The sequence below is a fragment of the Choristoneura fumiferana genome, chromosome 8 (assembly GCF_025370935.1).
Source record: "Choristoneura fumiferana chromosome 8, NRCan_CFum_1, whole genome shotgun sequence".
NCBI lineage: Eukaryota > Metazoa > Arthropoda > Insecta > Lepidoptera > Tortricidae > Choristoneura > Choristoneura fumiferana.
In genome coordinates, this window is record NC_133479.1 from 6,531,890 (window position 1) to 6,559,406 (window position 27,517).

Genomic DNA, 27,517 nt, shown 5'->3' on the forward strand with positions numbered 1-27,517 from the left:
TTTCCCTTTTCCCTTTTCTGTACAGGCTAGGCGCCCTAACATCATCAGGTCCGTTTGAGAACTTCCACATTTGCATCACATTTGTGATTGGATAAATAACCAAACAAAACAATCGCGAGCAAAACTGTAAAGCCTCATTCGCACGAGAGCTTTTTTAACGTCTTAACGGAAGCGAACAAGCGTTTAAATAGAACAAATAAATTCCCAAGTAGTTCACACGTCAGCGCTTTTAAAACGCGGCGCATTTTGTCGAACAATGTTGAATTTTTGACGTTGAGCGGTGGGCGGTAAGTCGAATCGAATGTAACGCCGGTTTTATAACGCAACGCTGCTACAATACAAACTCGTGCGAATGGAGCCTAACGTTAAAAGGGCCTCTCGGTACTAAAACGCCATCTAGCAATATTTCGCGATGTGACTGGGTTTGAGTCTGGGCTCGCCTATCTGACTTTTTCGGAATTTACTTATGTTATGTGTAAAATTTTATTACATTTGTAATTCACCACAACCTTTACGATGAAAGAAATCATCGCGGGGAAATCTGCACACAGCAACGAAAAATCAGTAGTGTGTCTGAAGTTTTCAATTCACACTGGGCTAAAAAAATAATTTTTCTACAACTACATTCTTTCCTAGGTGGTAGGACCTTGTGCAAGGTCCGCCCGGATTGCTACCACCATCTTGCTCGCTAATCTGCCGTGAAGCAGCAGTGCTTGCACTGTTGTGTTTCGGCGTGGAGAGTAAGACAGCCGGTGAAATTACTGGCACTTGAGGTATCCCATCTTAGGCCTCTAGGTTGGCAACGCATCTGTAATACCCCTGGTGTTGCAGATGTTTATGGGCGGTGGTGATCTCTTACCATCAGGAGACCCACTTGCTCGTTTGCCATCCAGTCAAATGAAAAAAAAAATCTTTCTATAGGTAAACTAAATTGTTAGTCATATATGGACCTCCGCATAGTAACGCCTGATTCAATAAATTATTTACATTCTTTCCGTCTGACGTACTTAGTTACGGTTTACGGTATGCTAAACCATAAACGATCGATATTGCGAGTCGTCACAGACGTGTAGGTAGCATGGATTGAAGTTGACATCATATCACGAGATGTGTCGCGTGCCGCGTTGTCATGCTCCACATATACATTCGAATCAAATCGATTTCTGTAACCATTTATTCAAACACTGGGGAATTGGAGTAAAATAACGACTTTTGGAATCTTTAAAGCTTGATACAGTGGGCAGTTCAGGGTCCAGTTCCAGGCGTATATAGATACGGCACTATGGTTGGAAATATACACGCCTGTAGCTCGTACATTTCCATACAAATAGCTGGCGCCCGTATGTCAATCTTCATACAAATATGACACAAGCATGCCAGCTACTTGCACGAAAATGTAAGAGCTACAGGCATGTGATTGTTTTCCCTATAGTCCCCTGTGGTCTATGACCCTAGAGTACAAAAGCCTCTCAGCGTTTTAACCGTTTCGTAGCTAACAAACCCTTGTAGTTTCGCCATATCCGTCCGTCCGTCCGCTGCTTAGTTTATAGACAGTTATTGGTATAAAGTTCTAATTTTGCGTGAGTGTTATGTTAACTAAGTAAAATTATATTTTTTTTGTCGTCTAAACCCATAGTGTGTGGGATACCTTTGGTTAGGTTTCGAAAACATTCCAAGTTTCTAACAATAATTTTTCGATTTAGGTGTCTGTTTGCAAAATAATAGACTTTATATCGCAAATTTTTGTTATAGCTTAGTGTCCCCTCCCCGCGCCCTCCACAAGTTAAACTTGGCTTGAAAAATCTCAAAAACATCAAAATCTCAGAAAAAAGTTACAGCAGTCGATAAAAGAATAATATTATACTAGCGTTTACCCGCGGCTTCGCACGCGTAAATCAGCAGTTGAATTGAAATTCGGGATTTTATTAATTTCTCGTGGGAATTTCCTAAAATTACATCGGTGGTTTTCATTTACGTTATATTATAACAACCGTCTGCAATACCCCTGGTGTTGGAGATGTTTATGGGCGGTGGTGATCTCTTACCATCAGGAGACCCACTTGCTCGTTTTCCATCCAGTCGAAAAAAAACATGCCAAATTTCATGACTCTAAGCCCAGCGGTTATTATTTCGAGATTTTATCCTATTCCGTGGGAATATTGGGATAAAAAGTAGCCTAGGTGTTATTTCAGATGTCCAGCTATCTACATACCACATGAGTCTAAGCCCAGCGATTGTTATTTCAAGATTTTATCCCTATCCCGTGGGAATATCGGGATAAAAAGTATCCTTTGATTTAATCCAGGTTATAAACTAAATTTTTGAAAAAAAAACATCCAAATATCCGCCGTTTCAGCGTGAAGAAGTAACAACATACTCACTTACTCACCAACTCACTCACTCACAAACTTTCACATTTATTAATATTAGTATAGGATTTAATAATTGCCACATGGTACAGCGTGTGGAGTGGACCGATACGAACTTGGACGGTATTTTTATTGTAATCGTTCAGAGCTGTTATTTATTTCTCTTCGTCTGTTTTGAAATGTACAACTAATTACGCACGTAATCCGCTTATTCATTTGTCGGCTAAATTAATAATTACCTACTATCTCGTGCCCAAAATATCTCAATGGACTTAATCTCCGCTGAAAAGCTTCAGCTTTAGAAATTCTCAAGTAGCCACTTAATGAATTATGGGAAGGATGTGTTTTTGAGTTTATGAATGTAAGAAAAACATTGATCAGGTAAGTACCTACCTACTTCTAGATCTATTTTTGGGTCATTAAGCCAGCGTCACCCAAAACTTTCGACCGAGTGGAACAAAGAAAATGTCAGCGTTATTTTTGGTTTCGCAATTCTTGTTTTCTTAATCCAAAAATAAATTTACTTGGAAAAGTGTTTAAGGATTCTATTTCAGATTTGTGGAACAAGGCTCCTTTTATGAATTTATTTTCGTACTGAATATATATTATTACCTTGTGAGGCTTTTTGTTTAATTATTGGGTAGGTAGGAACGGGACTAGATTTAGACTAGATTTTTTTATCAGTTTTGAAGTTTAACGAGCATTATTAGTTCTTGGGAGGGCCACCAATCAATACAATAGAATACTATGACTCTTTATTGTACTATTAGATAGAGACACTCTCCGACTAACCACTTTCAAACATTTTTTTAGCATCGACATTTATGAAGGTACCTTACGACACTAGACTGGCCTTTTTGGAACAAAGCGCGCGGCGCATCAATCATCAATATTACTTTGACACAACCCCTGTCACGGACGTCAACAAACTATAGTGAACTGTTCACAAAACCGCGCTGTGAACTGTGTTTGTGCGCCGTTTTGATATAATAAACATGCAGTCTAGTACATAGATGTCAATGATTTCTAGATACCTTTGTACTATTTTTAGGGTTCCGTACCTCGGAAGGAAAAAACGGAACCCTTGTAGGATCACTTTGTTGTCCGTCCGTTCGACTGTCAAGACCCTTTTTCTCAGGCACGCGTGGAGTTATTAAGCTGAAATTTATATCAAATACTCAAGTCTACTGTTTCTTGGATCTGTGAAAAAAACAAACTTTTAAGCCAACGCAATCAAAAGATACAGCAGTTTATGCCGCAAATTTTCCGCAAATTTTCGAAACTCGCAAGGGAATCAAAACCTACAGGATACCTACTTCCCGTGAAACTCAGAATCTTGAAATTTGGTATCAAGCAANACGAACTTCGAGTTTCGAGTTTCATAGTAGCCTGCTGAAATTAACAATGACTTTGAATACGAAATCGACAACTTTAAATTAAGTTTTGTAATTTTAATACATAATTGTAAATATATTTTTGCTTGGAATATTATTATAAATACTTTATATTCGCGGTAAGAACTGAAGGGATATAAAATAATATTTTCTCTTATTTTATCAAAGGTTAACGTTAAGTGGTTTCAGAGGGATCTTTTCTCAAGTTATAAATTATAAAGGTATTCGTTATTATAGTGATTTCAATAAAACAATTTAAATAGATTAAACTTTCCAATATTTTTATCTTTTTTCGTCATTGACCGCTGAAAATACGTATCATCGGAAAGTTTGAGGTTTTATACAATACAACAAAAATTAAAAAAACCTATCGATTTGTCGATAACATCGATAAAAAGCGGTGCTCTCTCCCTACAATCTGTCAATAGCCGCACGCAAAATTCGGCCCTAATGATGACCCTAGAAACTCTCACCCCGCCTCTGCCCGCTTGCATTCAGTTCACAGCCTGACACATCTCTTAGGCTTTATTGGGTAACGCTTCTAACGCTCGCGATCGGAATCAAATAACAGTTTTCGCGTACAAAAACTGTCATTTATTTTGATAGTGATCGCGAGTGTCAGAATCTCGCATTCTATCTACATATTGGTAGCTACAAAATCTCAAAGGTACATAGATAAGAAGACTTAGCTATTTCAGAGCCCATTTACTGATACGCCCACACACACACGTGTGTCCTTTAATAGATCTTAATTATATTGTGAATACTGTAGATGTGACGAAAGCGATCGGATTTCAAATATCAATGGATATTCAATATCACAGTATGTTTTGTTCCAAATTAACTACCTACATCATTAAAGGACAGTTAGCCTAGATAGTCTGAAAACGCTCTAAGGCCCTCCTTTTCCCTTTTCCCTTTTCTGTACAGGCTAGGCGCCCTAACATCATCAGGTCCGTTTGAGAACTTCCACATTTGCATCACATTTGTGATTGGATAAATAACCAAACAAAACAATCGCGAGCAAAACTGTAAAGCCTCATTCGCACGAGAGCTTTTTTAACGTCTTAACGGAAGCGAACAAGCGTTTAAATAGAACAAATAAATTCCCAAGTAGTTCACACGTCAGCGCTTTTAAAACGCGGCGCATTTGGTCGAACTATGTTGAATTTTTGACGTTGAGCGGTGGGCGGTAAGTCGAATCGAATGTAACGCCGGTTTTATAACGCAACGCTGCTACAATACAAACTCGTGCGAATGGAGCCTAACGTTAAAAGGGCCTCTCGGTACTAAAACGCCATCTAGCAATATTTCGCGATGTGACTGGGTTTGAGTCTGGGCTCGCCTATCTGACTTTTTCGGAATTTACTTATGTTATGTGTAAAATTGTATTACATTTGTAATTTACGTTGAAAGAAATCATCGCGGGGAAATCTGCACACAGCAACGAAAAATCAGTAGTGTGTCTGAAGTTTTCAATTCACACTGGGCTAAAAAAATAATTTCTACAACTACATTCTTTCCTAGGTGGTAGGACCTAGTGCAAGGTCCGCCCGGATTGCTACCACCATCTTGCTCGCTAATCCTGCCGTGAAGCAGCAGTGCTTGCACTGTTGTGTTTCGGCGTGGAGAGTAAGACAGCCGGTGAAATTACTGGCACTTGAGGTATCCCATCTTAGGCCTCTAGGTTGGCAACGCATCTGCAATACCCCTGGTGTTGCAGATGTTTATGGGCGGTGGTGATCTCTTACCATCAGGAGACCCACTTGCTTGCCATCCAGTCAAATAAAAAAAAAAACTTTCTATAGGTAAACTAAATTGTTAGTCATATATGGACCTCCGCATAGTAACGCCTGATTCAATAAATTATTTGCATTCTTTCCGTCTGACGTACTTAGTTACGGTTTACGGTATGCTAAACCATAAACGATCGATATTGCGAGTCGTCACAGACGTGTAGGTAGCATGGATTGAAGTTGACATCATATCATGAGATGTGTCGCGTGCCGCGTTGTCATGCTCCACATATACATTCGAATCAAATCGATTTCTGTAACCATTTATTCAAACACTGGGGAATTGGAGTAAAATAACGACTTTTGGAATCTTTAAAGCTTGATACAGTGGGCAGTTCAGGGTCCAGTTCCAGGCGTATATAGATACGGCACTATGGTTGGAAATACATATACACGCCTGTAGCTCGTACATTTTCATACAAGTAGCTGGCACTCGTATGTCAATCTTCATACAAATATGACACAAGCATGCCAGCTACTTGCACGAAAATGTAAGAGCTACAGGCATGTGATTGTTTTCCCCTATAGTCCCCTGTGGCTATGACCCTAGAGTAAAAAGCCTCTCAGCGTTTTAAACCGTTTCGTAGCTCTACAACAAACCTTGTAGTTTCGCCATATCCGTCCGTCCGTCCGCTGCTTAGTTTATAGACAGTTATTGGTATAAAGTTCTAATTTTTGCGTGAGTGTATTATGTTAACTAAGTAAAATTACATTTTTTTTGTCGTCTAAACGTGTGTGGGATACCTTTGGTTAGGTTTCGAAAACATTCCAAGTTTGTACTTAACTATAATTTTTCGATTTAGGTGTCTGTTTGCAAAATAATAGACTTTATATCGCAAATTTTTGTTATAGCTTAGTGTCCCCTCCCCGCGCCCTCCACAAGTTAAACTTGGCTTGAAAAATCTCAAAGACATCTAAATCTCAAAAAAGTTACAGCAGTCGATAAAAGATTATATATACTAGCGTTTACCCGCGGCTTCGCACGCGTAAATCAGAGTTGAATTGAAATTAGCGGGATTTATTAATTTCTCGTGGGAATTTCCTTCAATTACATCGGGTGGTTTTCATTTGTTAGCATTATACAACCATCAGCCAAATGATGCATGACTCTAAGCCAGCGGTTATTATTTCGAGATTTTATCCCTATTCCGTGGGAATATTGGGATAAAAAGTAGCCTAGGTGTTATTTCAGATGTCCAGCTATCTACATACCACATGAGTCTAAGCCCAGCGATTGTTATTTCAAGATTTTATCCCTATCCCGTGGGAATATCGGGATAAAAAGTATCCTTTGATTTAATCCAGGTTATAAACTAAATTTTTGCCAAATTTCATCCAAATCCGCCGTTTCAGCGTGAAGAAGTAACAAACATACTCACTTACTCACCAACTCACTCACTCACAAACTTTCACATTTAAATATTAGTATAGGATTTAATAATTGCCACATGGTACAGCGTGTGGAGTGGACCGATACGAACTTGGACGGTATTTTTATTGTAATCGTTCAGAGCTGTTAGTTATTTGACTTCGTCTGTTTTAAAATGTACAACTAATTACGCACGTAATCCGCTTATTCATTTGTCGGCTAAATTAATAATTACCTACTATCTCGTGCCCAAAATATCTCAATGGACTTAATCTCCGCTGAAAAGCTTCAGCTTTAGAAATTCTCAAGTAGCCACTTAATGAATTTATGGGAAGGATGTGTTTTTGATTTTATGAATGTAAGAAAAACATTGATCAGGTAAGTACCTACCTACTTCTAGATTTATTTTTGGAGCCAGCGTCACCCAAAATTTTTGACCGAGTTGAACAAAGAAAATGTCAGCGTTATTTTTGGTTTCGCAATTCTTGTTTTCTTAATCTAAAAATAAATTTATTGGGAAAAGTGTTTAAGGATTCTATTTCAGATTTATGGAACAAGGCTCCTTTTATTAATTTATTTTCGTACTGAATATACCTTATGAGGCTTTTTGTTTAATTATTGGGTAGGTAGGAACGGGACTAGATTTAGACTAGATTTTTTTATCAGTTTTGAAGTTTAACGAGCATTATTAGTTCTTGGGAGGGCCACTAATCAATACAATAGAATACTATGACTCTTTATTGTACTATTAGATAGAGACACTCTCCGACTAACCACTTTCAAACATTTTTTTAGCATCGACATTTATGAAGGTACCTTACGACACTAGACTGGCCTTTTTGGAACAAAGCGCGCGGCGCATCAATCATCAATATTACTTTGACACAACCCCTGTCACGGACGTCAACAAACTATAGTGAACTGTTCACAAAACCGCGCTGTGAACTGTGTTTGTGCGCCGTTTTGATATAATAAACATGCAGTCTAGTACATAGATGTCAATGATTTTTAGATACCTTTGTACTATTTTTAGGGTTCCGTACCGTAAGGAAAAACGGAACCCTTGTAGGATCACTTTGTTGTCCGTCCGTTCGACTGTCAAGACCCTTTTTCTCAGGCACGCGTGGAGTTATTAAGCTGAAATTTATATCAAATACTCAGGTCTACTGTCCCTTGGATCTGTGAAAAAATCAAACTTTTAAGCCAACGCAATCAAAAGATACAGCAGTTTATGCCGCAAATTTCCGCAAATTTTCGAAACTCGCAAGGGAATCAAAACCTACAGGGTACTTCCCGTGAACTCAGAATCTTGAAATTTGGTACCAAGCAACGTCTTATAGCACGGATAAAGGAAAAATTGCGAAAACCGTACATTTTTAGTTACATCATAATAATAAAAATATTTTTGATAATTTTAAAGTTTACAGGTTTGTACGGAACCCTCGGTGCGCGAGTCCTTGGCCTTGGCCGGTTTTTTATTGTTATGGTGCCTTTCCTTGGGATTGTCCAGTCAGCTAGTAATAATCTTTCGATATATTTGCTACGGGATGTAGACCATGATTTACCTTTAATAAACTCCCGATATTATTTCGACGCAGTCGCATGCATCATCGTCACCGGTAAATTTAAATAATGTTAATGTATTTAAGTTTGTCGTTAATGCAATCAACGTGTTTCTGAATAAGCGTTCACCTTATTGTCACTCAATGCCTTAAATAAAGTATACTTAGATTGTTATCTATGTAGGAGATATAATAAGCGTTCACAGTTGTTCTTAGTAATACAGCAATGTTATGTATATGAAAAAAGCGATCAAGACACAGCGCGAAGTTTTTAAAATCTATGAAGTTTTAAAGCATTCAAAGCACTCAAATCGTTAATCTGACTGTAGGTAGTTATTACAAATCGATAGATAAATAATTAATAAATAAAATAAGTAATAATAAATATCACGGTACAATTCACACCAATTGACCTAGTCCCAAAGTAAGCTTAGCAAAGCTTGTGTTATGGGTACTAAGCAACGGATAAATATAATTATATAGATAGATACATACTTAATACATAGTAAACACCCAAGACCCGAGAACAAACATTCGTATTTTTCATACAAATATCGGCCCCGACACGGGAATCGAACCCGGGACCTCAAGCTTCGTAGTCAGGTTCTCTAACCACTAGGCCATCTGGTCGTCTAAAAACTGGTCTCGTGGTAGATAAATTATTAAATACTAAGGGGCTGTTTCACCACGCATTGATTAATTTTTTTTTGACGGAAAAATGTGATGCTCTCTCCGTCTATTCGAACAAAATAAACAGACATTTATCCGTCAAATAAATTTAATCAATGGATGGTGAAACAGGGGGTAAGATTTACAAATAGGGTGTAGACTGGTAAGTACTATCAGCGGCATATCTATATAACATTGTCATGAACTTACTTGTGTTCCGGAACGCAAAACTATCGCCAAGTTAGTTGGTCAAGTTGTTCGTAGTCACTGTAGCACAAAGTGACATTCGAGATTCCTTGAGTGAAGTGAATAAGTAGACATTGTCCAAACTTAATGGTGACTCTTATGACACTCTTACGTGTCCGTGTCATTAAAACTTTTGCCCTTAACTATCTCGCGTACGTTATAATTTATCTGGACCGTTAACGCCCTATTATCCAAACCGCAAACTATATTCCTTTGTTATTAAGTTACTTAAATAGTTTAACATTTTAAACATAAGTGTTGAAATCAAATTAATCATTATTTTATCTCTGGTCAAAAATGCACGAAGCTGAAACTTCAATTCAAATATCCATCATAGTGAAGTGCAGCATATCTGCAATAATAAATTATGCCAGGCGCATTTCATCGCTGCAGTCCGCACTGCAACTGCTGTGCCTGATTTCCCGAGAGCCTCTTATCAATTAGTGTTATCTGTCTGGTTTTTGGGATGAATTTTTAACCATCTCGCTCGCTAATCCTGCCGTGAAGCAGCAGTGCTTGCACTGTTGTGTTTCGGCGAGGAGACTAAGACAGCCGGTGAAATTACTGGCACTTGAGGTATCCCATCTTAGGCGTCTAGGTTGGCAACGCATCTGCAATACCCCTGGTGTTGCAGGTGTCTATGGGCGGTGGTGATCTCTTACCATCAGGAGACCCACTTACTCGTTTGCCATCCAGTCGAATAAAAAGAAAAATACAAACATTGGAACATAGAACCTCCTCCTTTTTTGAAGTCGGTTAAAAAAAACAACTTCTACTAGTATATCCATACTTAGACCGCGATCGCCTGCGCTCCCAATATTTCGACGTACCTATCCAAATGATATTAAAAAGAATGATATTACAAAGGAATTCATGCCAAAATATTTAGTATGGATACATACCTATCAAAGTATAGTGAAATAATCGTGTTCTATGGTACAGGTACGAACGCAGACGAAGCGTGGGAAGGTCGCGATAAGCCACTGGATGGCACACGCGACCGATTTGTGTAAAACCTTGGAGACATACATAGTTCCATAGAACAGACTAAATACAACAAAAAGTCGTTCCAAGCCAAAACGCTTAAAGCGTAACCGCTGCATGATTGTGAGCTAAACTCTGTACCAATAAGCGCAGCCTTAGGAATTCGCCACACCGTTGTTCATCACCTTTTATTAAAAAGTACATCTTTTGAATAGGTACCCTTAAAATTTTGGCTGGGAACGTCCCTACTGAACATAGACGTATAACTTTACAATTAAGACTTAAATCAGAGCTAGGTACCAGAATGAGTGAGGCTGCAAACGCTTTCTGCATTCATCACTAATGACATTCAATCAAATTGTGGCGATCCTTTATGATTTGCTTTATCGTTTGTTTGTCCGTTAAATCATGTTTTGATCGTGTTTTGTTATCTATGCATTCCGCTTCACCACGCTTCACTGATTCGGGAGTCCTGATTTTCAGATATATTGTGATTGATGATGATTCTGATGTTTCCAGGCTGTACCAAGTCCGCGTGGGTCTGCGCGTCTCACCCAAGGTCCCCGTCCACATCGAAGCATCGGTGTCGAGCGGGAACGGCGCGGCGCGCACGGGTCGGCCCGCGGCCAACGCGTCGCTGGTCGGAGGGCTGGCGGCCAGTCGGGCCTTCCAGATCATGTACCGGAATGAAGAGGTCACGTTGCGGGACATCGTACATTTTAGAGCTCATCTGCTTGGTGAGTGCCTACATAGTAAGATTTAGGATTACTTGGTTTAGGCAGAAAGGTGGCTTTCGTTCGAACCACTGATCGGCGTAGTAAAACCACGTTGCGGGACATCGTGCATTTTAGAGCTCATTTGCTTGGTGAGTGCCTACCTATATACCTAGTAAGAGTTAGGATTACTTGGTTTAGACAGAAAGGTGGCTTCTATTCGAACCGCTGATCGGCAGAGTAGTAAAACTGGGAGAGATCACGTTGCGGGACATCGTGCATTTTAGAGCTCATTTTCTTGGTGAGTGCCTACCTGCCTATAGTAAGAGTTTGGATTACTTGGCTTAGGCAGAAAGGTGGGTTCCATTCGAACCGCTGATTGGCGGAGTAATAAAACTGGACGAGGTCCGCAACGTGACCTCGTGCACTTTAGATTTTAAAAAAATAGTATTGTATGTAAAACGATGGTAGCTGGATCTTGGGCTAAGGCTACTTTATATTGCATTATTTCCACGGAATCCTGATTCCGCATGAAAAATCCGAAATCTAAACCATGACTTAAGTCTAGAGACATAAAATTGTGCACAGTTGTTCTCCTTAGGTACAGTGTAAATTATGATCGACCTCTATATACATAGAAGAAGTTCCATGAAATTTCAGTAAAACATTAGGACTTCAATTCCACTGCCACCTAATGGTTCAAACTTTACGCATAATTCTTCGCCTTACCTAAGTAATTAATACTTAATAAAATATTACGTGATTGCAGTTGACAGCCGCAACCTAAAAGAGTCCTTGGAGCGGGCAGAGTGGAGTCTCGGCGTAGAACTATGGTGCGGCGAAGGCGCCCAGTCCAGCAACCTGGCTCCAGTCTCCTGCCGCGTGCTGAAGCTGCACTTCCAGCCCGCGCAGGGACTGCATTACCACCTGCCCGTGCTGTTCGACTACTTCCACCTCTCCGCCGTCTCTATCACTATACACACTAGCTTGGTCGCTTTGCATCAGCCTTATATCAAGTGAGTTTGATATTTTAAAACCAAAGTTTCGTACAAATTTGTACTTTGGTGTCTATGAATATCCAGTGTTACCATAGCCCCTCTCCTAAGCAAAAAGCAAGACAGAAAGACACAAAAAAAATTCAGACTTTCTTATACATTGTGCTATAAGTGCTAGCTTCATTCATACCAAATTTCAAGTTTCTAAGGCAAACGAAAGTACTCTATAGGATTATTAGTTACAACATATTTGTATGAAAACACCTTTTTAATGACTGCATCTTTAGATTCCGTTGACTTAGAAGTTCGATTTTAACACTGTTTCAAGAGCTACCAGACCAGACTCATACTACCAGAGCCAGAGTATTGGGCTACAAGAGTATTGGTTGTTAATTTCAAGTTGATACGTTCACGTGTTCCTGAGAAAAGGGTTTTAACTTAACAGACGGACAGACAGATGGACAGACAGACGGACAACAAAGTGATCCTATCAGGGTCCGTTTTTTCCATACCCTAGAATGTTTAAATTAGTATCGTATGTTTTTAAAATAGTTGATTTGAATCAGGTTATTGATAACTTGTTTTTTTGTGTCTGCTTGCCAAGGAAAAGCATCATGCATTATGTACAAAGCTGGTAAGACATCCTTACCGTATACCGCGGAACTAAAAATATGAGGAAACATACTCGTATCTTATCGAGTATTAATGCACACAAATGAAATGTAATCGGTTACACAGTCTTTGAAATAAACTATTATTTGAGCAATTGATTCATTACAGAATGAGCTGAGAACATCATAATATGTGGCTTTTTCCGGGAGTATCGTGCTCTTAGCTCACTTGAGATTTCTATTCCTCTTACTTTTACTTTGTTGTCAATCTACTATTGCATACACTATCCATAAATATTTAAAACAATGTTCTTCATTGTAGCACCCCTCGCTCAAGTAAACAATGGGGTAAGCTGATGAAGAATGCGGGCACCAACTTCAGTTCCTCGGGGAGCTTGGAAAACATCCTGTTTGGCTCCTCCGCTAAGTGCACAGGTGGCAACTCCAGCAAAATTGCACATGCCAGGTGAGCCCTCTATAACCTGTCTAAGAAACCATTTGTCACCTTATATAAAGTTATTTTTGACCTGACCTTGGAGCAATTGTCCAGTTAGGCAGGTCGCATGCGCAGCGTTCAGGAAACTTCGTGAAGTCCAATATCTTGCAATGCCCGAGGATTAGAGTTTTCAACCTTTCAATTAAAAATTTCAATTCAATAACGTGGATTTGAATCAAATTGGCTGTAATATTGGATCAGACACACGAGTCATCTCATAATAATATAAGTAGTTCCGTTTTTTTTGGTATGATAGGAATTGAAATACAAATATTTAACTATAATATCTCCATTTCTTTACAGACAAGTGCATGCTGAAGTCTGTGGTATACTCCTGGGATCTCTGGAGGGGCTGCAGAATGCTCTGGCCATCTGCGGCTCCACTGGCGCCCAGCTGACTCCGGAGGAGTCCTCTACCAACTCCATCGTTGGCGAAGTGGCACAGCGAATAAAAGACCTCAGCGACACTGGCAAGGTACTACAGATAGAGAAAGGGATGGCGTTAACTTTTAGCGAATACTCAATAACTCGTTGGTTCCGAACCTATAAAAGTACCCTTTGCATTGCCCCAAAATGGGGTTTCGCGAGATGCCATCAAACATACATAACTCACGATTCTGACACTCTCCGAGTTGCCTGATGATAACTCTACGTCACTGTTACGAGTAGGTACACATAGACCTAGGCTGAGTTGAATAGAAGGAAGATATTTTCACAATTAATTACATGCCTTAGCTGTAATGTAACGCTCTCTGCGTAGCAGAAATCAAAAGGTACTTTTAGTTATAATTATATTATCTTCAAGAATTAGACGATGACACGTTTTACTTAACGGTCGTTCTACCTTAGATTAACAGAGGGGTATGTGGTCAAACCCGATATACTGAAAAAGACTGTTGAAAAAGATCACTATGTAAAACATGTAAATTTAAAATTCCTACAAAATAAATCTACTTGGATATCAGGTTGGACCATGCAGCCACGCACGCCTACCGAGATGCTCCTATATTTTCAGAAGTCAGAGGCGGGCGAGGAAGAAGAGTGGGCGATGGGCGCGGCGCACGACATCGCAAGGCTTTGCGCAGAGGTGACGCTGCGCTGGCGCGCCTTCCTGCACCACACGTCAGATCGCCCGCACGTGCACCATGCGCTCGCCGCGAGGCATCACGCGCTACGGTATACAATACAATGAACATTTTATATTGAACACAATAAATAAAATAAATAAATAAATATCACGGACCAATTGACCTAGTCCCAAAGTAAGCTTAGCAAAGCTTGTGTTATGGGTACTAAGCAACGGATAAATATAATTATATAGATAGATACATACTTAAATACATAGTAAACACCCAAGACCCGAGAACAAACATTCGTATTTCTCATACAAATATCTGCCCCGACACGGGAATCGAACCCGGGACCTCAAGCTTCGTAGTCAGGTTCTCTAACCACTAGGCCATCTGGTCGTCTAAACCATAAGATAGTACCTAAGCATTAAGCAGCACAGATACCACAGATACATAGATATTTTCCAAGGTAAGAAGCAGGCGGCCTTATCGCATCAGCGCTTTATTTCAAACAACTTTTTGCAAATAATTTACTTTTCAATACAAGTTTTTATTGTTGATTATACTTTTTGTTAACTTTAATGACATTCCTCCAGACTACACAACCGTACCAAGCTTCAAGTTTGTCATTGACGATCTCGGCCCGGGTAGCAGAATTTTACTACCAGATTATTGTATTGTCACCAGATACACACACCTAATTAGGTAAGGTATAGCGAATTTCCGCTCAATCGGGTACCAGGAAAAGGGCGAAAAATGGTTTGCCGATTTCGAAACCACGACTTAGGTATAAGTATAGGTTACAAACTTACGAACACAAACACAACGAACGAACAACGTAAGTTAAATAAAAGGTTGTACAAAAAGAAACAGACTTGCCTTCACTTTTTCCATAAATAGCTTAATTTTGTCTCTATTATCTTCGTTCATAATCCCGTGAAACTTCGGGACTTTCCTAAACGAGTTCACATCGGTTTCCTACTATACCTAACTCATATATCTCTAGTGCATTTTTTCACAATCCAGTAATCGTGGCATTTTACCCTATATCCCTACCGTTAACTACATATATCAAATAATCTGATCTTCCTTCTTTACAGTATCAAACGCTTTGCGGAATGCTTCTTCGTGCTGGACAACCCGCGTCACTCGCTGGCGGGTTGCTACGACAGCAACTACCAGTCTTACCAAAGTGTGGGCGAGGCAGCACGTCGCTCAAGATACCTGGCGCTACTGCCCCCACTGCCTGTTCACTGCATTGCACTTGACGGCGATCCTCACATCATGCCCATCATATTTGAGGACCGGTGAGTTGAAAAACTTATCTGGATAACGTGCATCCCGAATGATGTCATGTGTACTTGATGTCATTTTTAATATTTTCATCCAATACTTAGTCAAAACACTGCTGCATTTTGACATAAATACTCGTATAAGGTATAAGTATGTAGGTATGTATTGTAAACTCTTTATTGTACAAAATAAATAAACAAACACAATTAACAAACATTGAGATATAATAGAGAATTTGTCCTAAGTTCTCAATTTAAAATGTAACCTTCTGTTTCAGATATCAAGATACCGCTGAGTTCGCACGACGACGTTCGTTTTTGAATTCGAATGCAAATAAATCTGGTAGTGGTAAGTTTAATCACTAACAAAATTAAAGATCTCCTCATAGGGTGTAACTTAAATTTGATATTTGTTTCAGATCCTTTCTTATGCACGGAGACTCTTAGCGAAGACTGCGGTTGTAGCGTAAGCTCACTAATGGATTCACGAAGACCTTCATCAGAGGCTTCCAGAGTTACTCTGACGTTACCTAAAGCGATCATCGATGTTCTAGAACCACAGTTTAAGTCACCTAAGTCAACAGCTGGCATGGTTCAAGCCACACTAACCCTCGCTCCCCAAAAATCGGCCAGTGGGTCCCCTAAAAGAACTCTTGTCAAACAAAACGTAGTCGAAATGAACGTGGGTAAAGCCACAAAAAAACAATTGGAGCTAACGGGTAGAAATAGATATATTGTACAAAATAATCAAATCAGTGAGATCCAACTGCCACCTAATAACGCTTTCGCCTCGTGTTCCATTCAACAGGGACAGCAATTATCCCGATATTCAGCTTCTACACTTCTTGATATCAACGCGACAAAGGACAATCACATGTCTAGACAGGGAAAAGATTCTTCTGACACAAACGAAGTATTCCATCAAAAGCACGAAGTAATCAGTGGTGTCAGCACCCTACCTGCCAGACACAGTAAGTCACTCGATCAACTAAGAATAGCACAAATGACGCCTATGAACAATTCAAAGCAAATGCTGTCGAAAAACGTGCGAAATAACTCTAATACCTCAGTGAATTATCCTCCAAACACTTTTATACCGCCGCAGCAAGTCAAGCCAACCACTCTTCCCCGTAGTGTCACCACAACTGCCTACCCTACTAGCACAACTACTAGATGCGCTCCAAAAGGAGATGATTACAGAAGAAACATAAGTGAATTCAGAGAAAAGTACAAAAACCCGTTTAATCCTAATGTAAACCAAAACAGTGAAGTGTTTCATAACGTAGGACATAAAGTGTACGGCTATACTTTCGGTAATCAGGGTAATCCACAAGTGAATAATGTAATTCGCAATCCTTTAGAATTCCAAAGAGGCTATAGTGTAAATTTGCCCCGTCCTATGTTGCCTCCTCGTAATTCTTACCCACCGGTTAGTGGGAAAAATCAAGTGACTGATCAAGCTAGCGTAGTTTTACACAAACACGTTCACAGATCTAATTCTACTCACGTGTTCCACCCAAACATGGAAAATCCACAAATTGATATTGAAGCAGCTCGGAACCAACTTAGGCATGAATTAAACTATTATCTTCAAAAAGGTGATTGGAGTTACGACTTCAATACTGGGAGTTTAATTCAAAACTACCAAAAGAAATCGAGTAAAAGTAGTGATGATAGTGGATTTGTAATGACATTAGATAGAAGCAGTGATGGGACTTCTAAATCAACATATTCAAAAACTCCACCGTCAACGCCACATTCAACAATGCCTTCAGTCAGACACAAGAAAAGTAGATCTAAGGAATCAAAACTAAATCACGCTACAAAAGAGAACTCCAAAATAAACTCAAGTAGAGATTCGTTAACTAGCCATCATTCCATAAGATCAAGGGACAGTAAGTCTGATCGTTGCACACCTAAATCAGATCGCAGTACACCGAAATCTGATCGAGGAATATCTCGATCTGGTAAAGCCACTCCGAAGTCAGGCGCTATTACACCAAGATCAGGCTTAGTTACGCCAAAATCAGGCAGAGTTACACCTAAATCAGGTTTAGCTACACCAAAAAGCGGCAGATCTAGCGGTAAACCAGAGAAACGCTCCAAGCACAAACCTTCAGAGAAAATGTCACAACTCATGTCCGAAGCAGCGTCATCTTCCAGCAGTGACAGCATACCATTTGAACTTAGAAGATTGGAATCATCGGCAAGTGTACCTTATAGTTTGGATCAAGGTCCAGAACTATTGCGACACTGCAGAAGCGCCGCTTCAGTATTAGAAGAACCGAATATTAACAATACGTTTGGATCTGAATCGTTACCCAATTTAGCTCCACCTCCAGCATTTGAATCACCACCACTTGATATAGCTGACAAAGATTTCAAAATATTACCACCTGAAAACTTTTCTAACAAAGAAGAAAAAAGGAGTAGAAGTAATTCAACTTCAAGCTTAAGTGAACAGAGTGGTTGGGTATCTAGTGGGCGTAGTTCTGGTCCATCGACCCCAGATAATGCCAGTTGTCAATTAAATCAAAATTTCCCTCCTCCTGTGAGTTCCACTGGCTCTAAACTTTCAAACGATGAAGCTGAAAGTAAAAAAGAAAAAGTGGAAGGTGACAAGATTAATGATTTCAAAAGAACAGTTCTTAATGGCGATCAGCTTAGAGAGCGTTTACTAAAATTAGCCGTTAAAGTCGCTCAAAGTAATCCAAACGAGAAAATAGAATGCTGTGATAAAGAAGTATGTGAAGAATGTACAATTTGTAGCGACTCTATTTGCACTGATAGTCAGTGTGAATACAATAAACTCATGCATAATAATGGAATAGACGCTGGTTGCAATTCAGACACGTGTACGGCTAGCTGCTTTCAACAATTTTCTGGTAATGTCTCTAAAATTAATCAAAGGCATAATTCGTTTAGCGCTATTCAAGGAAAATCTTATAACTCTACCCCTAAAATAACCAATGAGGGAACAGTTAAGAAATCACAAACAGTAAGTGATAATTTACATCCATTATTACGTAAAGAGATTTCCCCAAAATCGCCACAAGACGCTTTGAAATCAAAACCTGTGGTCAAAAAAGTGTTAAAAGATCGAATAGATTATACGGAAAAATTAATAGCAGCAGAAATAAGAAGTTTAACAGTAGATCGTCATTGTAAAAGTCACAAGCCTTCTGGTCCGGCAGCTGCTGTGCAAAAGTATCACAACAAAGCTAGGTCTGAAATCGATTTAGCGCATTTCGCTGCTGAAAATGAGTATGAGCATCTACCTCCGCCGCAACAGTTTAGAGACGCTCCACCGCCTCCAGATGAATTTAAGGTAAGAAAAATGTAAAGGACGCTGTGCTACTTTGTAATTAATTATTAAACTTATTTTTCAATTACTGTATTCCCGCGTGTGTGCAATAATTTTGAAGTGCGGCTCGTTCATAATCACGAAAAAGCGTGTGTACCCTTCAATGAGATACCTAAATATTTTTACAGGACCCACCGTCGAAATCACCAAAGCTGAGTAGACAAAGCAGTAAGGCCTCAACACCTTCTAAAACACCTCGCAAGCAATCAGTACAGCCATCGACTCTAGAACTGGACAATCCGTTATACCATGTTTGCGAAGGTACGAATATAATATCAATATTTCTGTAAAAGTGTGTGCTTAATATGCTTCTGCCAATTTCTAACCATTTCGGCTTCGCATCAGGTATTAGGGAGAGAAGAAAATTGAGGCCCCACCAGTCAGTCAACTCGAACTCCGGACTTATGAGCGGAACACTAAACAAGAGCCAGAGTACCGGAGAGTTAGCTACTAGAAACGAAAATGGTAATTACTAAATTGTATTCTAACTAAATTTGCACTAACTTCTGCTCAACATTACCCATTTTTTTAGCTTTTAAGCAGCCCTGCCAACATCTTCTGATATTTTCCCATCACCAAAAAAACACTCTCTTTTTTACCGCTTCCCAAACCGTTTGAATACTTGCTATACCACGCGCCATATAAATCGGCCTAAAAGTTCATTATTTAATGCACAGTTTTGACGCATTTTTGAGATACATTTTTTATGCGACGTCTTTACGTTACTCCCGGATTGTGTTCGAATCGCTTAACGGTATAGTGCCTATTAAATTATTGGAATTATACCTTTATAGTTTTTGTGGTACCAGTCGTGGCAATGAACTTTTAGGCAAAATTAGACGGCGGAAGGTATAGGTAACTATATTTTTATGACACATAATATGCACTGCCTTAATGATTTACTATTAGACTATTTTATTTACTACTTATGATATGAGACACGAAGATGGCATTTCAATTTGTCAATAAATATTTTTTTGGATGTATGCACACCATAGTAACTAGAACTTTTTGCTTTTTTATCATTGCTAATTTTAATTTTCACAGAGCAACGCGAGAGCAATCTTGTCAGTATTTTCGGACTAGCCGAGTCTGAGCGACTGTTCGTGAAGTGTAGAGAAGAGTTCCGACAGAGCGTGAAGTATCCAGGTGCTATTTACTCGGACTTCCCTCCAGTGGAGAACTCTTTGCCATATTTCCACATCAGCGACGAATACAGAATGTTTAACCCTGAAGGTAAAAGGGGCATTTTTACTTTAAATGACGCAACATAAGTAACTTTTTTTTTCAGAATTAGGTAATTCTGGATTCCCCTTACTCAGAATCACGAGTACTATTGATTTGAACGAAGAAAAAAAAGTGTCGCTAATTTTTTTGTCAGTTTTACACGACCGCTCTTTCCAAACGCTAACGTCAAAAACTTTTAGGCGGCCGGGATAATTTTCAAGAGAATGTGCATACATTTAATTGAAAAAATTGATTCTACGGTAACTTTTTCGTATTTTCTAGGACTCCATCTCATTATCTGCGTACACGGCTTAGACGGCAACGCGGCAGATCTACGCTTGGTGAAAACGTATCTAGAACTAGGGTTACCCGGAGCTAGACTAGATTTCCTCATGTCAGAACGAAATCAAGGCGACACATTCTCCGACTTCGATACCATGACAGACAGGTATACAAATTTATGTCTTCAACACAATTTAAATATTGAAATGAAAATGCCTCTAAAATTTAACCAATTTGCATTTTGCTATTTTCAGGCTTGTCCAAGAAATTCTGGCCCACATTCAGAATTCAAACGATCCAGCGCGAATAAGCTTTGTAGGTCACTCGCTTGGAACTATCATCATCAGATCGGCGCTGGCTAGACCTCAAATGAAACCTTTTCTAGGGAAACTCCATACATTCCTTTCCCTAAGTGGACCTCATCTTGGGACCCTTTATAATTCCAGTGGATTAGTCAATGCTGGTGAGTTATACTTTGTTAATTTCATAGTGCTGTTTAAATTAAGGACACGAGTTGTCATGAAGACGAAAAAAGTTTTTTTAAATGTCGATTGGATTAGACCGGTCACTGGACGTATTAATATTTATACTTAGTCAAATATTTTGAGTGTTAGTCTCTCGGCGCCTATTTTATCAACAAACTGTTGCCGCGATTCTTTCTGCGAAGAATTCGTTTAACGCTATCCTGGGGTAACTGTGCAATTTATTGCGGCAAAAATTATTCTATGTCCTTCCCAGGGTCTCAAACTATCTCCATACCAAATGTCGTCTTAACCGGTTCAGTAATTTAAGCGTGAAGGGATAACAATGCTACTTTCGGATTTTTAATATTAGTATAAGGATTAAGAAAGCTTAAATATCTTTGCATATAAATTATTCCAGGAATGTGGTTCATGCAAAAGTGGAAGAAATCCGGCTCGCTTCTGCAGCTCTCACTGCGGGACGCATCAGACCCCAGACGTTCTTTCCTGTATCGGCTGAGCGAGCGCAGTCAGCTTCACCAGTTCAAGCACATCCTGCTCTGCGGGTCAGGCCAGGACCGATACGTGCCGCTCCACTCGGCTCGACTCGAGCTGTGCAAAGCTGCAGCCAAGGACACGTCGTTACATGGACAGGCCTATCGGGAAATGGTAAAGAATTGAAATTCACACTCACTTGCATTATTTATTTATTTATTATACTGAGCTGTACTTACACCATGTTCAAAACCACCACTATATCACTCAATTCATGTTCAAAAACTCTTCACTCTTTGTTGGATCTTGGTCTTTTATATTTATTGGATAAAGGGAAAAGATGGAGTAACTCAGGCAACGATCTTGGCTTGTTCATGGGTTTATTCGAAGATGACTTTTTACAATCCTCATTTTGAATCCTAGGCGTCACAGGTCGTCAAACGGAACCTTTTACACTATGAGATAATAATATAGAACCTTGAGCGAGAAGTACTAAAATAATACTATAGATGGCGTTACGCGGACCAGCACGCAAATGATCTGTCTATACCTTCTTCTGGTATCTTTCCAGGTGCACAACATGGTGTCTCCACTAGCAGCGCGTGCGTCATCCGTGTCCGTCGTGCGCTATGACGTCCAGCACGCATTGCCGCACACCGCCAGCGCCCTCGTCGGTCGCGCTGCGCACATCGCCGCACTAGACTCTGATCTCTTCATCGAGAAGTTCCTACTTGTGTCCGCGATGAAGTATTTCCGATAGAACATCATTCAATCTTCATAACGTAGCCAAAAATAGAAGTGTGAACGAAATTTGCATTCAGAATTTCATGCTGCATCTGCTGGGAAGTACCTACTCGACATAAATGGGTATAGATATATATTATATATCATAGGGCCAGAAGGTTTTTTTTGCTTTTTTTGTTTTTTTTTTGCATTTTGTATTGCGCCGCCGTGATCCAGAATGGCTAATTTCAGTGAAATTATTAGATTCGACTTTTTCATTACGAGTTTTTGCTTTTTCTGTAAAATGCCGAACTCTACCTGCAGCATTAAAATCGTTACGCCGCTTCTGTCGAGGATTCTGTCGAGGATTTTTTCCCAATGATTTTTAGTGTTTGAGAACGTGAAGAATAATCTGCGTTTAAATTGCATTTCTAAAAGTTTACATTATTAACTGGCTGAAACATGTTAAATGGTAAAAAAAACAATCAATGGATACATATACGTACATGCAGCATAAAACATATACAATATTTACCTATATAGCATTTTATAGTGCATTTTCTCCAGAAGCTGCATTTTTGGGGTTCCGTAACTCAGTTTAACAAAAAAGGTAACCCGTTCGTAATTTAATATCTTATTCAAAAACGATGGCCATTTACAAGGAGGGGCCTGTAACAAGAGCAAAAAATTAAACCACAGCTTCCACTCTTCATCTTGAGCTAATTTAGTTCTATAACTTTTGAAAAAAAACTTGTATTATGTTTTTTATTATTAATTTAAAGTTTAATAAAATTAATTTAAAGTAAAATGTATTGCGAAATCCGTCATTTTGTTACGTGACGGGCGAAGTTATGTAGGCTATTGGATGCCGTGCATTGAAAATACTATTTAATTGGTTTAAAATAAACATAATGATAAAATTATCTTCGGATGAAACGTTCACAAAATTATCATCAGACATCACTTAGGGTAAGTTCGTCTGATTTATTAATTTTTGCAAGTTGCAGAACTAAAGTAGTTATTTGAGTAGCATAACCTATGTTTTAATTTTTTGCTGCTGTTACAGGGCCCACCCGGTATATGATTTTGATTTAATCTTGCGAGTATAAGATGAGCTTGAACGTGTGGTAAGAATTGTAATATTGTAGATAGGTTTACATCACGAAACACCAAGGATTTGTATATTGATAGAATAAGTAGTAAGACAAGCACAGAGCGGTGTGATTCGGATTTTTCACTTTTTGTAGTAGATATTAGGGCAGGGGCTCCTTAACGACTACAAGGTCGCTGCGACGTGTACTTTGGAAGCCTCTGCTACAGGGATTGTTGTTAAAAATTAATGATAAAACCATTTCAGTAGGTGCATTCTTTGTTTTTTCAAGAAAAACTACTTATTTCAAATAAACGTCCAGCTAACCGTTAATAAACTATTTCTACTTAAAGATTACTTTTCTAGATAGTTAGGCAGCCCTCATATTATTATATAAAAAGACATCAAAAAATTGCTGTCATTCATGGACGAGCTACACTTGCGTCTGAAGAATCGACAGTGGTTATAGGTAGAGTAGATGTGCTCGGATTCTACACAATCGCAGCACAAATAATTTGGGTATCCTTTGTACCATTTCATACACATTAATACGGCATGAATGTATAAATCAAAGTATTCCTTGAAAAAAAACCACTTGCATCTTGGAACTTCTATACTGGAAGTTTTAATTCATCTCAGGCTGCAATTCAAATTTCAACAGTTGCCGGCAGGTTAGAACAAATTTAACAATAGTCGGTTATAAAGAAATAAATAAGAATTAAGTAGTCATTTTTATACATCAATAAGCTGTCCTCTTTCGATTTGCCTGTCACGGGACGCAGAAAGTGACCACTCGAGTGCGTTCACTGAGAAGAACTGACAGGAATGAGTTATCAAATTCAATAAGATTGATTTTTGTTAGGAATTGATCTACTACCTAAAGTATATTGTTATATCTGCCAAATTAACTGCTCGTTAATTTCAATTCAAACTTCTCGCAAGTGTGATAAATTGATAATTCTATTAGAGTCCTACTGATGGCGTGTGATTTTTGAATAAACAATGAAGCAACAATTTTTACTAGAGCTAAGACGGATCTTTACACCAAATAAGTTAAGACTATAATTTAGATATCTGTAGATATTATAGATGTTATTTGTATTCTATATATTGTTGTGTATATGAGCGGCATATGTAACTATAATTATCATGTTTGTAAGCCTAATTAATTACTGAGATGAAGCTTAACTTTTGCGTGAATAGTCAACAATTAAGTTTTTTTATAAAATGTCACTGGGGAATTTTCTAAATTAATTAAGTCATGTATTTATTTGCAATACACTAGCATTCACGCAAGAGGTTAAGTTTCGTTGACTCGTAGGTATCCCTACCGACTTAAAATCTGTATCTAGGTACTTACAAATTAAACATTATTTTTTCTATCTTACGTTCTATGTAGGGTAAACCATACAGTAATTGGCCACGTAACAGCAATTGCCCACTTGATTTTTTTATATGAAACAACAATAATACAAATAATTTAATGATAAATGCGACTATATAGATTATTATAATTAGCACGATATTTGTTATGATTTATCACCACTTTTCTTTGTAAATTTTTGATTTAATTCAAGTGGGCAATTACTGTAACATGGCCAATTACTGTATGGTTTACCCTATAATAGCTCTGCTAACTTTTGAAATTATTTCATAAATTTATTATAATTTCACACTAAAAATCATTTAAAAAAGTCATACGTAAGAAAAAGTGAATTTCAAAAGTATATTTACTTACATTTCAAAAACTATTTCAATTCTGGCCTAAGTACAGGTCATGTACCTAAGTAGTTCATTAAAACAGTGGCTGACTGAACGCCCTCGAAAAAAGTTTCGGAATCGTTGCAAATAGTGTGGTCGGTGACAGATTAAATAAAAATTAGTAGAATTAAAAATCCGACTGACTGTAGAATCTTACACTATTTTCAAAAAAGTAACTAAAAAGGATTGTGACTTATCCTATTACATTGCATATTTCAAAATAATCTTCCTGTCACTTTTGTCGTAATGTGTTTTAGGAATTTATCTTTTATGCACGCTCTATATTTATCTTATGTCTAATAATATCATGTTTTAATAGTTTGAATCAATTACGTTACTGATTCAATCAATCCGATACATGCGATATTATCATGCATCAGAAAAAACCGCGAAATACATCCTATCTCATAATAAAAGGAAGCTTTAGTTTGCGTAGGCGCACACCTTCGCCTTATCTCATTAAAAAGTGAGTTGATGTCAAAGTAATAATGATTCTGCTCGATAATGGCATAAGGTATAATGCTGCCAAACTCACGTATCTTGAGATACAGTAGTTTGGCTTAAACGGGCTATATCAGCTAATCACGGTGCCCGAGTCATTAACAAGTAAATCTAGGTATATCTCACTTCATCGGACGTATAGTTTATGAACCCTAATCAACAACATGAGTTTATGCAGAAATAATTAACGAGGCCTAGAAAACAGGCCATAGCCTTAATAAATATATTACACGTTAGAAATTAAAGTTGTAAATTTTTATCGAATGTTAGACTGATCTTTAAAAATATACGGTCAATAAGATATCAATAAGTTTCATAGACTATTTTATTTTGTGAGTAGAATATTATTTTACGAACCTGATAGTTGATATATCATGATATCTTGCTCTGTCCACTTTTTTCTTAATTCATGTTTTTTCAGGGAATTGGAATATTATGCGATTCTGCCAAACAAAAGCTCTTATTGTGAACGTAAAACAAAAATATCCACCCTTTTTATACACAGGGATATTGGTTGGAATAAAGAGATGCCTATGCTATATCTTTATATTAGTCTACTTAACAGAGATAAACTCTAGGTTGCATTCGACTATAAATTGATGCAATTCAATAAAATTAAGAAGGCTGGGTGAAACTTCACTTTCACATGACGCGAACAAAACGCGCCAACTTTTTGCCCATACCTACCGCATACCAACTTAACCTTCTTAATTTTCTAATGTAACTTTTATGAAGCGCATATTATTCCAATGATTAATGTGACGTAGGTACATTACACGAGGGTAGCATTAAGTAATATACCTCAATTTTGCTCACGGACGTTGGACTGGACTTGCTTGAATACTGGAATCTGTGTAGCTGTATGTGTAAAATGGTGAGAGCTCTGTACTGTAAATATTAAGTATGTAGAAGAGGAAATCTTATTTGTAAATTAAATTCGTATGTTTAATGGCAATGTGTCGATGTAATACACTTATGATGATAAATAAAGATGGTAATGCCTATAATTGTTGTTTTACCGAAATACCTTGCAAATACCTAGGTGTCCGCCTAGGGTGACACTATTTACCGGCTACAATACAATACCGACATGATATTTTGTGTACACGCCCATAGAAACTCTTGACAGTTTGACACCAGTTTGTATGGGCGTGTACACTAAATATCGGGTCGGTTTTTCCATGTCGGTATTATCCGTGCCGGTAAATAGTGTCCCCTCCGCCTATTAGACACAGAAGTCAGATTTGAATGTTTGAAGTAAGTAGTAGAAATGTTTTAATTTTTTTTATCCCCCGACGCAAAAGGGGGGTGTTATAAGTTTGACCGCTATGTGTCTGTGTGTCTGTCTGTCTGTCTGTGGCGCCGTAGCTCTGAAACGGGTGGACCGATTTTAATGAGGTTTTTTTTTATTTGAAAGCGGATTTTCTAGCGATGGTTCTTAGACATGTTTTATCAAAATCGGTTGAGACGTTTTTGAGATATTGAACTTTTACGGTTACATATTTGAATATCGAAAATTAAAATACCTACGGTTAAAATGTCGATGTTCAAAATATCGAAAATTAAAATATCGTTTGTATCACAACATCGAAAGTTGTTATACCTATGGTTAAAATGTCTTAGATTGAAATGTCGATTGATTGAAATATCGAATGAGTAAAAATGACGATAACCAATATATCTAAGTTATAAATGTCAACATATTTTAATGTCAAAAATTAAAATATCGTACATACAAATCTGCTTTATTGATTGCTCCTTTCTCTTAATAGCATTTATTTTACACAATCTAGTCATTTTAAGCACTCGCTGGCCGCTGCCGCGGCACGCTCGCTTCGCTCGCTCGGCTCGTGCGTTGTTGTGGTCACAGTTCTAACCTAACCGAACCAAATATATTTGGTAATTCATCATTTTACCGAAATGTCTTTAATGTTCAATAGGTTAGGTTAGGTTAATATTGCGTCAAGGCGCGAAAAGCGCCTCAACTGGGCGGAAAAGGAGCTCCGCGAAGCGTGACAGGGTTGTCACGGGATAATTCACACCTAGG

The 27,517-nt window shown here is 38.4% G+C and overlaps 1 protein-coding gene across 3 annotated transcripts in view; it reads left to right on the top strand.

Annotated features, from left to right (window-relative positions):
* LOC141430238 (protein FAM135A) overlaps nucleotides 1–26,477 on the top strand; it is a 37,355-nt gene extending 10,878 nt beyond the window's left edge. The window contains exons 2-17 of one of the 3 annotated variants that reach the window (XM_074090841.1): nucleotides 10,909–11,126; nucleotides 11,872–12,118; nucleotides 12,702–12,731; nucleotides 13,031–13,174; nucleotides 13,508–13,679; nucleotides 14,220–14,380; nucleotides 15,375–15,581; nucleotides 15,845–15,915; nucleotides 15,986–18,894; nucleotides 19,059–19,191; nucleotides 19,276–19,395; nucleotides 19,978–20,166; nucleotides 20,440–20,605; nucleotides 20,694–20,902; nucleotides 21,322–21,569; nucleotides 21,967–26,477. In XM_074090841.1, coding sequence (XP_073946942.1) covers nucleotides 10,909–11,126; nucleotides 11,872–12,118; nucleotides 12,702–12,731; nucleotides 13,031–13,174; nucleotides 13,508–13,679; nucleotides 14,220–14,380; nucleotides 15,375–15,581; nucleotides 15,845–15,915; nucleotides 15,986–18,894; nucleotides 19,059–19,191; nucleotides 19,276–19,395; nucleotides 19,978–20,166; nucleotides 20,440–20,605; nucleotides 20,694–20,902; nucleotides 21,322–21,569; nucleotides 21,967–22,155 — 5,413 coding nt within the window. In that variant the 3' untranslated portion in view covers nucleotides 22,156–26,477. The remainder of the gene's footprint in view (nucleotides 1–10,908; nucleotides 11,127–11,871; nucleotides 12,119–12,701; nucleotides 12,732–13,030; nucleotides 13,175–13,507; nucleotides 13,680–14,219; nucleotides 14,381–15,374; nucleotides 15,582–15,844; nucleotides 15,916–15,985; nucleotides 18,895–19,058; nucleotides 19,192–19,275; nucleotides 19,396–19,977; nucleotides 20,167–20,439; nucleotides 20,606–20,693; nucleotides 20,903–21,321; nucleotides 21,570–21,966) is intronic. The other 2 variants (XM_074090843.1, XM_074090842.1) reach the window with 2 other exon arrangements.
* The last annotated feature ends 1,040 nt before the right edge of the window (nucleotides 26,478–27,517 follow it).